The sequence below is a fragment of the Cyrtonyx montezumae genome, unplaced genomic scaffold (assembly GCF_038088225.1).
Source record: "Cyrtonyx montezumae isolate F1298 unplaced genomic scaffold, pur_monq_1.0 scaffold_3, whole genome shotgun sequence".
NCBI lineage: Eukaryota > Metazoa > Chordata > Aves > Galliformes > Odontophoridae > Cyrtonyx > Cyrtonyx montezumae.
In genome coordinates this window covers 124,384,349-124,396,888 of record NW_027072034.1, presented here as the reverse complement: position 1 = coordinate 124,396,888, position 12,540 = coordinate 124,384,349, and the positions used below count along the sequence as shown (strand labels likewise).

Genomic DNA, 12,540 nt, shown 5'->3' with positions numbered 1-12,540 from the left:
TCCTCAGTGCTGGTTTGTCTGATGTTTGTTTGCCCCGTTCCCTAATTTGGTGTCGTTAGGAGAACAAATTAGTGGCCTCTTGTACTTCGGCCCTTACAACATCCCAATATATTGATCAGAGTAACCAGCAAGCAATGCATTACAGTTCTGCTCTGTTAGGCTACCAGGTAAAGCTAAAACAAGCAGTACTGTACAAATTCCCCTAACCAAAACAGCAGTAAAACTGTCAGAACTACCTGCGGTCCAACCATGTAGTGGTGGCATCCCTAGACAATACTAAGTCTGTTTATAGCTTCATTTTTACCCCCTAAATTAACAAATATATATTTTCTTTTAAATAAATAATTACAAAAGAATTAATTACAAAAGAATTAATTACAAAAGAATTCATGTGGAAATCCAATACCAACATGATCCTTCCATTTAATCTGTTGTCTACCCTGAGGTGAAATTGTGTAATACAAGTAGCAATGGATGTCAGAATGTTAGCTTATTCACACCCCTGGAAAGGCAAGTGATCGTGCATCTGCATATCCTGTGGGCAGACCAACACAGCCTAACAAATCCACACACTTATTTAGCTGACTAGCAGGTAAAGGTCTCTCTCTCCCCAGCACGAGTAACAGTGTTCACTGGGGAAGCTGATAATTTGAGGGAAAAGGTAAATACAATTTTACATTTTGGTCATTTTGGTCTTCTGTTAGTCTGTAGTCTCTCAGTCCTTACTTGTCTAACCACATGATATATTGGGGGGGTGGGTCTGGGAGGAAGGAAATGGAAACCTTGTTTGCATCCATTTTAGAATGAAAGCAGGAGGAGGTACAAAGTGAGAAAGGGGAATCTAAACATGGAATTTTCTTCCAAATAATTGGGCTGTACAGTTTCCTGCCCATGCCTCAGTGTGCTAAACCTGAGATTCATGCAAAGACAGGAAGCGTTTGTGTCATCCATACAAATACTACATGGATGTCCAAATCACAGGGCTTTATTTTCATCCAGATTATGAAAAAGGCTTATTAATGCTGGCAATTAATTTGCTTTCTGTGAAAATATCGCTTGTAGACACAGTGGGCAGACTGTACTTCTATTATAAGGGTACACTCACTAGATGGAGCCAGAGTCATCCCTGCAGGAAAGCATCTTACAACCTGGACTATGCTGGATAAGACAAGACTTCCTGCTTCACAGAAGTATCAGTTTTCAGTCTCCAAGCACAACATTTCAGCTACACAAATGTAAAACTGCTTGATCACCAGATTGCTAAATCAATGGTGCAATTTTAGTATGCTACTAGGATTGTATTTTTACAGTTTGTATGTGTGTGTAATATAGCCTACAAAGACAATTGTAGGCCCCCTGTTTGGTTGTTTTTTTTTGTTTTATTTTTGTCTCCCAGAAGATCCAAAACCCTAGAAAGTGCCCACCAGGCTGTTGCCTTCTGCAGCTGGCCCTACCTTCATTAAATCAGTCAACAAATCATGTCTTGGCTAAGAGGAGGGTGGGAAGAATTAGTAATGTTTGACATCCATACATGTACACACAGAGAACTGGCCTCCTATTAATAGCATAGATAGATATAAATGGGATGGAGGGTTACAGTTTAGAAAAAAAAGAAAATTAACCAGCTTGTGGAAGGATTGATGAGACAATACAAATCCCACCACCACACATCCTACTGACCCAGGAAGGTTGCAGACTTGGAATTTTACACCAGGAGTGCTAATCCCATAGTGCTCTCTTTCCAGGAGCACAGGAGGCTCTTTTGATAAAGTCAGCCTATCAGATAAATACAGGTGGCTACTGAACGAGAATCGACATGCATTCATGACTTGGATTTCTTGAGTCATACTTTTGCTACATACCAAAGCAGAAGGTCAGAAAGCTGTTCCAGCTGCTTAGGAACTTTTTTCCTTCTAGTGAGGTCAAAATTTAATGTATACAGTTTTCCTAATTCTGTTTATTCCTGGAATAACTCTGAGATGGAAGAAAGGTCCTGTAAAATAATGATGTAGGAAAATCAGATGAATAGCAGTTCTGTGTTTTATCATAGCTATAATTCTTGTGGTTGGCAAAGATTTTAGCAAACTCGTTACGCAGCATCTCTGTGGTTCACACCTACAGCCACAGGATGGCTTGGCAGTCAACCAGGATGGAGCACACTCACAGAAACGACAGAGCAACACCTTTAAAGTTGCCCCTTGGCAATATGCATGGCAGATGCCTGTTTCATGGACAGCCAGCAGTGTGATGTCAGATAGAGCTGTATCATAGGAAGCAATTTCACTTCCTGTTGCTTTGACAGACACTTTCAAGTGTTTCAACATGCAAAGCACTACTGAGGAAGTGCTTAGCAGTATTGACTCCATCTGAACAATTCTTCTTTTAAAAACTTAAGATAAATGCTAAGAACATTGAAGAAGTATGAAAATCACATTTTTCTTTGCCATGCTGCTCTTGCTTGATCCCTTTGTTTGCTGTCATACATATGACCAATATCCCTTGCCTGACATAGAAGATCCAAAGTTCATTGAAGACTGTGTGAGAACTCACAACACCTTCCGATCCAGAGTGAACCCACCAGCCAGCAATATGTTCCGCATGGTAAGGAGACTTTTGTGATCTATTTGAAATTCATATAGATGGCACTGCTGATTTAGACCATCTTTGTTTCCATTTGCTCTGTGCTTTTCTCTCCCTTTCTGTCAGTGAGTTGTGTACAATGTATGATCATTCTTTGTAGGAAATAGCAATTCATTTTCACATCTTAAACATTGGAAGGGGATTTCTTGTATAGGGACAATTGTTGCTCTAAATGTCAGCTGCAGCTAAGGACTGTATTACAAAAATAAACATAATGTTCAGTTCTCAGCATTTCATTTACCTCTTTCAGAGAGAGACAGTAACCGTCCTTATGTTAGACCAGGTTTCTTATGAGAAGGTTTCTTACATTGCCTTTCAGGAGTTTTTTATTACTAAACAGGTATTAAAAACTATACCAAACTCCTGGAAGGCAATCTGCAGCACAGGGCTTATTGGAAATCTAGCCTCTTGCCTTGTTTCTTCCTATCTAAAATATGTATTGAATGTATGGATGCCTCATCTTGATTTGCTGCAACAGGACTTGGATAGCAGGGGTGCTAGTATGTGGGCTGGAAAGCAGAGTTCCCCATAAATGTAATGGATATCAGAACAGGCTGTGGATCAGTCTTAGCTTGCTCAATGGAGTATATAAAGAGAAGGCAGACAGACAGAGAAGATAACCCCAGACAGCTTATGTCATTACTTTGAGCCCTCCGGCAGTGCTGCTTACCTGAAAAGGAAACTAAATGCATAATCACATAAATGCTATGAGTCATTTCTATGTAAGAAAGATCACAGCAAAGAAGGAACATTCAGACTACTTGTGGTTTTAATTTCTTGGAACTTTGTTAAGTATATATATATTTGAGAATGCAAGAGCAGCAGAGCAAACTTAGCTGCTCAGACCAAGGATCCAGCAATGCTGGAATAAGGTAAGTACAAATACAAAGAAACCTCCTGAATCAAAGGAGTTGCATTATGTTAGAAAGATCACAATGGACTTCTCTTTGTGATTTTTTCAGCCTCTGCAAGTTTTTATCATCCCTAACAACTTGTATCAAAGTGCTGCACAGTCTACCTACAAGCTGTGTGATGATATCTCCTGGCATCTGATTTGCTTTAGTTAACTGCTTTCTTCCTTTGATAGTCCTGGTGCCTATACTGGAAAGAGCAAGTGATCATTGCTTATTTGCATACTTAACACAGGATGAAAGCTGCTACATAGGATGTTGCTTTGTGAAAGCCTTCCATTCTTAGGATGATCATGCTCCCCTATGTTCTCTGCATCCCTTCCAGTTCTAGTGTATCTTTCTTTTAAGTGAAGTAATTTTATTTGTCCTTTATAGTACTACTCAGCATTGACGTATGGGTAGTAATAGTCAGTTCCAAACCTATAATTATGAGCACAAAGATAAAATTCTTTTTTTTTCTCTCTCACTTTCTAACTTATTTTAACTTAAGTGTTTTTCCATTTTTCCATTTTATTGCCTGGTGGCATAAATCCTTCTGCAAATCTCACAGACCAGTCTCCATGCAGACTTGGCAGCTTAAACACCTCAATCCAGCTCTAAGTATTGTAACAAGTTAGATACTACTGAACGGTGAGATATGCTACACTTCCAGTAATATTTGAGGGAGAAAGGAGAAAATTTCTTGCTTTGAGAGTAGAAATGACAAAGAAGCTGAATGCAAGGGAAAAATATTAATTCAATCTTCTCTTTAAGAATACTTGAATCCAATTAGCTCACTGCAGTTCAGGTTTCACCATATTTTTGTTCCTTCCTTCAGTCCTGGGACCCTGCTTTAGCTAAGTCTGCCAAAGCATGGGCAAAGAAGTGCATGTTTGAGCACAATATCTACCTTAAAATGCCACAGAAGATGCATCCCACCTTTACATCTATTGGAGAAAACATCTGGACTGGCACTGCCACCATCTTTTCTGTGCACGTAGCTCTGACTGACTGGTTTAATGAAGTCAGCAGCTACGATTTCAACACCCGCCACTGCACTGACATGTGTGGTCACTACACCCAGGTGAGTCTTACGTGCCTATGGTTTATTATGTTAGAAAAAGAAAAAAAAAAAAAAAAAAAAAAAAAAAAGATTAAAAAAAAAAGTGCAGGCTTGGACCAGATATCTTTGGGACACAAGTTATGGCAGGGATTTTATCCCATATACTAGTGCTGAATGAGATAAATTCTGATCTGCAGAACTGTCTAAGCTCTGTTTCAATAATGATTGGAAGGGATTATCTCCCTGGCAATGTTCTGTTTCTGAGGGAACCAAGTAATAGGTGCTAGACCACCTTTCAGCCATTGGTCTCCCATGCACTTTGGGTTGTCTGTGTTACCCATGTTGGCTGTCTTAAACTTTCACGAGATCCTTCCAGTCAGTCACCAATTCCTTCATCAGTACTGTGAATTCTTGTTCTGGTTGCTTTTATGGACCTTGAGCAGGTGCATCACATTTTTCACTTTTCCCTTCAGGTTGTTTGGGCAACAAGTTACAAAGTTGGCTGTGCAGTTCACTTCTGCCCTACAATTCACAATCTTCCAAGATTCAATAGAGTGGCACATTTTGTTTGTGACTATGGGCCAGCGTAAGTCAATTATGGCATTTGGGGTTTCATGTTTTTGTTTTTAAATATGCTTTCAATGCCTCAGTATCAGACGTTATCAGTGGCGGGAGCAGTTATAACAAATTTCAGAAGCTATGTCCACCAACCAGTGGTATCCCTGTCTGTCTAGAGCATTAGGTGCTGGGCAGCCTGAGCTGTAGAAAACCTCTCTCTAAAAAGCAGATGAGCAGATCTGGCAGGGGGCATGTGCTATTAGCGAGAGCTGTGGAATAAAATCTGTTAACTGGACGATATGAGACTCAGAGAAGACCTCATTATTCTCTACAGCTACCTGAAAGGAGGTTGCAGTGAGGGGGATGTCAGTCTCCTTTCTCAGGTGACAATTGAAAGGATGTGAAGAAATAGCTTCAAGTTGTGCCAGGGGAGGTCTAGATTAAGTATTTGGATTAATTTATTCATAGTAAGGGTGGTCAGGCATTGCTGATTAGGGAGGTAGTGTTGTCTCTGTCCCTGGAGGTATTTAAGAGATGTGTGAATAGGGCACTGAGGGACAAGGGTCAGTGCTGAATCTGGTAGTGTTAGTTGATAGTTGGACTTGATGATCTCAAGGGCCTTTTCCAACCTAAGTGATTCTGTGATTCTACTATAAAAAGAAGACAGTCCTCAAGTTTATCTCACACTTTTTGATTTCTAGACATACATTTTATAGATTTTTTTTTTAAATACAGGTGGGTAATGAGGGACTAAAAGCAGATTCCTGTATACTTGGATCGAATAGTGCGGCACTGAACAAGAAGCCTCCTCATGTAATTGAGGGCATTAGTCTGACTTAAGTGGAATTTTAAATAATGATAATGATCCTTTCTTGGATAAGGGTATTTTTGCCTGGTAATAACTTCCCAAGATATATTATTCTAGTAATATGATGAAACCATGTGTTTAAATTGCTTTTCCAAAGACTGAGCTAACAAAATACTGTTCTCCTCTGCAGGGGGAATTACCCAACAAAACCCTATAAAACGGGACCACCATGCAGCGGATGCAGTAATGACCAGTGTGTAGACAAACTCTGTGGTAAGACCGAAGTGATTCATTAAGGAGATTGCACAGAAGTAAAGGTGTCATAGTTATCAGTGGATCAATTTGGACTAAGCACATAGTGGGTCTGTAGCCCACCACAGGTCTAAACTCTGGTTAGAATAGTGTATGAAGTTATTAATTGGAATACTCTGTGATGTTAAGGTTCTTGGAGGTACAAACCAAAGTTACCAATCAAAAGTTGTATCAGTTAGATTACATCTTGCCTATTATCTGACAGGAAAGTCAAAACTAAAATATCCCCAATAAATATTCCCATCTGATTCTTTTTTTTTTTTTTTTCCCTGGGAGAAATAGTATATTTAACTTTCCTCTTCATGTGTCTTAACACATTTTCCAGAAAACTGTAGTTCTGAACCAAAAATAAGACTATACTGAGAACACCTTTGTTTTGACTGTTAGAATTTCCTGAAATAGTGAAATGAGAGCTTGTTTATCAACAGCAGTTTGCAGCTGTGGGCCTTAACTGTTACACCCAGTCTCAAATTAATTAGAAACAGTGTTTTAAATAGTCAGAGAGTAACAGGCGTGCAACAGTGAGTTAAATGTGACATTTGTGCAGAGTTTTACTGGAGATGCTCTCTACTAGCCAGGCTCAAGATAGCCTCTGCTGTAAAAATAATTGAGCATTTGCTATTCGTTTTCCTTCTGTGATGTTCTGACTGACTCATTCTGGAGTCACAGGCTGATGCACCACAGGAAGGTTAGCAGCATCACAAAAACTAGGGGGAGGGAAAGGAAAAAGTGAGCTTCTATGTGTTCTGTGCTAGATCCTACAACCAGTTTTGCCATATTCTCCTATAGGACAAATTCTGTTGCATTGACATCTTTTTTTCTGATCTCTCTACAGTAAATACAGAACGTGAGAAACTGATGAGTAAGTATTTGATTGCTTTTTATTGCTTTGCTATGAGTACAGCTAAGTTGAATAGGTTTTAACAGCCATTTCTTCACTGTTTTTTAGGTTATGCCAACTGGTATCCAGACTGGGACATTCAGCCCCAGACACCGCAGCCCCGTCCCCCCCAGCCTGCACCCCCACGGCCTGCACCCCCAAGGCCTGCACCTCCTCGGCCTCCAGCTCCTCGGCCTCCAGCCCACACACCCCCAACTAGGCAGCCTCATTCTTCCTGTGACAGCTACTGTGTTAGCATCTTGATTTTAAGGCCATTGTTTTTGGTACTGAGTGCTGGAGGTGTTCTTTTAGCACAGCAGTGGTTTCCACACATGTTTATATATGTGTAACGATCCTTTAAGATACCGATAGTGATTCTACCACTGCATCAGAGAATTGCAAGTTTGATAAAAAACACTCAGTCATCTCTGCTGTACCTTCGTGATGTTTATCCAGTGTAAAATGCTTCTGCATTCAGCTCGAGATTTAAATGGCTGTGTGTGGAGTTGCTGTAATTTATTAGTGTGGCTTCTATGTCTATAAGAACCTATTAGCTCAGCTTCAGGGGTTGTTTGCTGGAGGGACCACGTAGACAGTGTACTGCTGTATATGCTAACAAACCTTCTGGAAACCTGAAGCATCACAAAGATATATCTGAATCAGAAGCAGAGAATATCTCAAGTTGAAAGGGACCCCAATGATGAATGAGTCCAACTCCTGGCTCCATACAGGACCACTCAAAAATCAAATCCAGTGTTTGACAGCATTGTCCAAATGCTCCTTCAACTCTTAATTTGAACTTAACTCTGGATCTAAAAGAAGCAGTAACTTATTTTCATTGAATTTCAATTATCCCAGACATAATTTTCTTCCGATAGTGGAGATTTAACTGTGTATTACTTTTTAAGAACAGAAAGAATAAAGCTTGTCCCTTACTAAGCCTATGTGTGTTAGTCTCCATTTAAATTATTCTTTTGTCAGTTGTACCATTCTCAGAGCCAAACTTTATCCTCTGTAGCTCAAAAAATACAGGGGAAGATTAATAAAGCAAGGTTTAAAATGGAGTGCTAGTGGGAGAAACCTAAGAGTAGGATGTGTGAAGGTGACAAAACCTTATGTGCAGAGTAGGTAACATTCACCCTGAGCTGGCAGAGAAGGAAAGGGAGAAGTGGGGAAGAAAACCAGATGTGGCTCAGAATAGGTTCTAGTTCAGAAATGAAGATCTCAGCCTCATTCAAAAAGCCTGAACCACTGATGGCTTTTAGAGACTTTTGGCCCTCAACCACCTATTGTTCCTGTATACCTCCATTAGTAAAGGAGAACAAACCCTGTCTGAAAGCCATGCTTCAATTTAGGAGGTAATGGCTGAAATTAGCATGCATGACTGATATTAATATTTAAAACTGTTTCTCTTCCTTTGTTCATAAGTTCATAAGTTCATAAGTTCATAAGGTTGGAAAGGACCTATAAGATCATCTAGTCCAACCATCCTCCTATCACTATCTCTACCCAACTACTAAATTAAGTCCTTTAGCACCTCATCTAAACGCTTCTTGAACAGCGCTAGGGATGGTGCCTCAACCACCTCCCTAGGCAGGCCATTCCAGTGCCTGACCACTCTTTCAGAAAAGAAATGCTTCCTCAGGTCTAATCTAAATCTTCCCCGGCGCAACTTGTGGCCATTCCCTCTCGTCCTGTCGTTATTTATCAGGGAGAAGAGGCCCACCCCCTCCTCACCACAACCCCCCTTCAGGAAGTGGTAGAGTGCAATAAGGTCTCCTCTGAGCCTCCTCTTCTCCAGACTAAACAATCCCAGCTCCCTCAGCCGCTCCTCATAAGACTTGTGCTCCAGACCCCTCACCAGTTTTGTTGCCCTTCTCTGAACACGCTCCAGGGCCTCAATGTCCTTCTTGTAGTGAGGGGCCCAAAACTGAACACAGTACTCGAGGTGCGGCCATACCAGAGCTGAGTACAGGGGGATGATCACCTCCCTGCTCCTGCTGGCTACACTATTTCTAATACAGGCCAGGATGCTGTTGGCCTTCTTGGCCACCTGGGCACACTGCCGGCTCACGTTAAGCTGAGCATCAACCAACACCCCCAGGTCCTTTTCCTCTCTACATTCTTCAAGCCATTCTGCCCCAAGCCTATAGCATTGCATGGGGTTATTGTGGCCAAAGTAACCCCAATGGGGTTATTGTGGCCAAAGTGCAGGACCCGGCACTTGGTCTTATTGAACCTCATCCCATTGAGCTCAGCCCAGCTGTTCAGCCTATCCAAATCCCTCTGAAGGGCCTCCCTACCCTCAGGCAGTTTGACACATCCTCCCAACTTGGTGTCATCTGCAAACTTACTGAGGGTACACTCAATTCCCTCGTCTAGGTCATCAATAAAGATATTAAACAAGATGGGCCCCAAAACTGACCCTTGGGGGACACCACTCGTAACAGGACGCCAGCTGGACTAACTCCATTAACCACTACCCTCTGGGCACGGCCCTCCAGCCAGTTCTCCACCCAGAGAAGAGTGAACCTGTCCACACCATGGGCTGCCAGTTTCCTCAGGAGAATACTGTGGGAGACCGTGTCAAAGGCCTTGCTGAAGTCCAGGTAGACTACATCAACAGCCTTTCCCTCATCTACCTGTCTGGTCACCCAGTCATAGAAGGAGATGAGGTTGGACAAGCATGACCTGCCCCTGGTGAACCCGTGCTGGCTGGGTCTGATCCCTTTATTGTCATGCACGTGTCGTGTGATTTCCCTCAAGATCATCTGTTCCATAACTTTCCCTGATACCGAGGTCAGGCTGACAGGCCTGTAGTTCCCCGGGTCTTCCTTACAGCCTTTCTTGTAGATGGGAGTCACATCGGCAAGCCTCCAATCTTGTGGGACCTTTCCAGATAACCAGGAATGCTGATAGATGGCAGAAAGCGGCTTGGCAATCACCTCTGCCAGCTCCCTCAGCACCCTTGGGTGGATCCCATCTGGCCCCATTGACTTGTAGCAGTTCAGATGGAGGAGTAGATCTATGACCACCTCTGCTTGGATCACAGGGGGTGCATTATGCGCCCCGTCCCGGACTTCCAGGTCAGGGCAAGAACCCTGTGGACAACTGTTCTGTCTATTAAAGACAGATGTGAAGAAGGCATTGAGAACCTCAGCCTTTTCCTTATCATCTGTGGTTACACTGCCTGCCTCGTTGAGTAAAGGAGGGAAATTTTCCTTAGTTTTTCTCCTGTTGTTAATATATTTGTAAAAGGGTTTCCTGTTCTCCTTTACAGCAGTAGCCAGTCTAAGTTCAAGCTGGGCTTTAGCATTTCTAATTTTCTGCCTGCAGATCTTGGCCAGTTCTCTGTAGTCACCCCAAGTAGCCTGACCCATCTTCCAGAGGACATAAACTCTCTTTTTCTCTCGGAGTCTCAACAAAAGTTCCCGGTTCATCCACACTGGTCTTTTTCTCCTCCGGCTTGACTTACGGGACTCCAGGACTGCCTGCTCCTGTGCCTTTAAGATTTCCATCTTGAGGAGCATCCAGGCTTCCTGGACCCCTTTACCCCTCAGGAGCAAGTCCCAAGGGACCCTTGCAACAAGTGTCCTGAACAGGTCAAAGTCTGCCCTCCGGAAGTCCAAGGTAATAGTTTTGCTAGTCACCCTCTTGACGTCACCCAGAATAGCAAACTCCACCATTTCATGGTCACTCTGGCCAAGACAATCTCCAACCTTCACATCCCCTACTAGTCCTTCCCTGTTAGTGAAAAGTAGGTCTAGCAAGGCATCTCCCGTGGTAGGCTCTTGCACCAGCTGTGTCAGGAAGCAATCATCCACACATTCTAGAAATCTCAAGGACTGCTTCCTCTGCGCAGTATTGTATTTCCAGCATATATCAGGGAAGTTGAAGTCCCCCATGAGAACGAGTGCTGGCCATCGTGCAACATCTACGAGTTGTTTATAGAACACCTCGTCTATTTCTTCATCCTGACTAGGTGGTCTATAACAGACCCCCACCACAATGTCACTCCTAAAGACTATCCCCCTGATCCTTATCCATAGACACTCTACTTTGTCATTTCCAACCACTAGCTCTTCAACATCAAAACACTCTCTGATATAGAGAGCTATGCCACCACCCTTTCTTCCCTGTCTATCCCTTCTGAAGAGCTTGTAGCCATCAATCCCAGTATTCCAGTCATGGGAGAGGTCCCACCATGTTTCTGTAATAGCCACAAGGTCATAGTTAGCCTGCCTCACAATGGCTTCAAGCTCTTCTTGTTTATTGCCCATGCTGCGTGCATTGGTATAGATGCACTTCAGCTGAGATATCTGCCTCACCCCTTTCTCCAGCACAGCCTCCTTAGGCTCTTCACTGGTGAGCCCTGTTTTATCCCCTTCCCCCGTCACAGCTAGTTTAAAGCTCTCTCAATGAGTCCAGCTAGCTCCTGTACTAGGATTCGTTTCCCCCTTTGGGATAGATGCGTCCCATCAACAGATAACAGGCCAGGAGCCGAGTAAACTGTCCCATGGTCAAAAAACCCAAAGTGTCTATTTCTACACCAACCTCTCAGCCAATTATTCATCACCTGTGTTTTCCTAGCCCATTCTGTGTCCTTCACCGCCCCAGAAGGTATGGAAGCAAACACCACTTGTGCTCCCACCCCTTGAACTAATCGCCCTAATTCCCTGAAATCTCTTTTCATAGTTCGCAGACTTCTCTGAGATATTTCATTGCAGTCTGCCTGAACTACGAGTAACGGGTAGTAGTCAGTGGGGCGTATCAAGTCCGGGAGTCTTCTAGTAATGTCCCTGATCCGAGCCCCAGGGAGACAGCACACTTCCCTGCGGTTTGGGTCTGGTCTGCAAATGGGGCCCTCAGTTCCCTTGAGAAGGGAGCCACCCACTACGATCACCTTCCTTTCTTTCTTAGTAGCAGCAGTCTCAATGCACGGAGGTGACTGCCTTGCCATTGGTGACCTCCTGTGGGAATCTTCCTGCACTTCACCTCTTATCACCTCTTCAACATCCAATGCTGCAAATCTATTGCTTAGGGATATCTGGGGACACTGGGGAGGCAGAGGGGGAGATTGCCCACGGTACCGAGCAGGGTACCGAGCAGGGTCTCTCTGCCAGCCCTCCCCATCCCTCAGATATCCCCCTTCTGCCCTACGGGGACAGGTCAGGGAGTCCACCACCAACTGTGGGGGATCTCCCTGGTGCCTTTCTCTCTGGCGCTCTAGGGAGCTACTCCACCAGTCAATCTCCCGCTCACAGTCCCTGATGGCCCTCAGTCTCTCAACCTCCTCTTTCAGTTCAACCACTATGCTAAGCAGATCTTCCACCTGCTCACACCTTGCACAGGAGAAATGCTTAGTACTCTCATCCAGCAGTAGCAGGCT

General features: G+C 43.3%; 1 protein-coding gene across 1 annotated transcript; it reads left to right on the top strand.

The window, feature by feature from the left end:
• The first annotated feature begins 2,421 nt into the window (after window positions 1-2,421).
• LOC136051771 (glioma pathogenesis-related protein 1-like) lies at window positions 2,422-7,641 on the top strand. The gene is made up of 6 exons (XM_065741349.1): window positions 2,422-2,601; window positions 4,369-4,614; window positions 5,067-5,179; window positions 6,150-6,232; window positions 7,107-7,133; window positions 7,221-7,641. The coding sequence occupies exons 1-6, from the start codon at window positions 2,422-2,424 to the stop codon at window positions 7,499-7,501; spliced, it is 930 nt and encodes a 309-aa protein (XP_065597421.1). The 3' UTR covers window positions 7,502-7,641.
• The last annotated feature ends 4,899 nt before the right edge of the window (window positions 7,642-12,540 follow it).

Excerpts from the sequence above, each read along its gene's own strand:
- LOC136051771 (XM_065741349.1), top strand. The coding sequence starts at position 2,422 with ATGAAAATCACATTTTTCTTTGCCATGCTGCTCTTGCTTGATCCCTTT. Across the intron at positions 2,602-4,368 it reads CCAGCAATATGTTCCGCATG|TCCTGGGACCCTGCTTTAGC; the intron begins GTAAGGAGACTT and ends TCCTTCCTTCAG. Across the intron at positions 6,233-7,106 it reads GTGTGTAGACAAACTCTGTG|TAAATACAGAACGTGAGAAA; the intron begins GTAAGACCGAAG and ends ATCTCTCTACAG.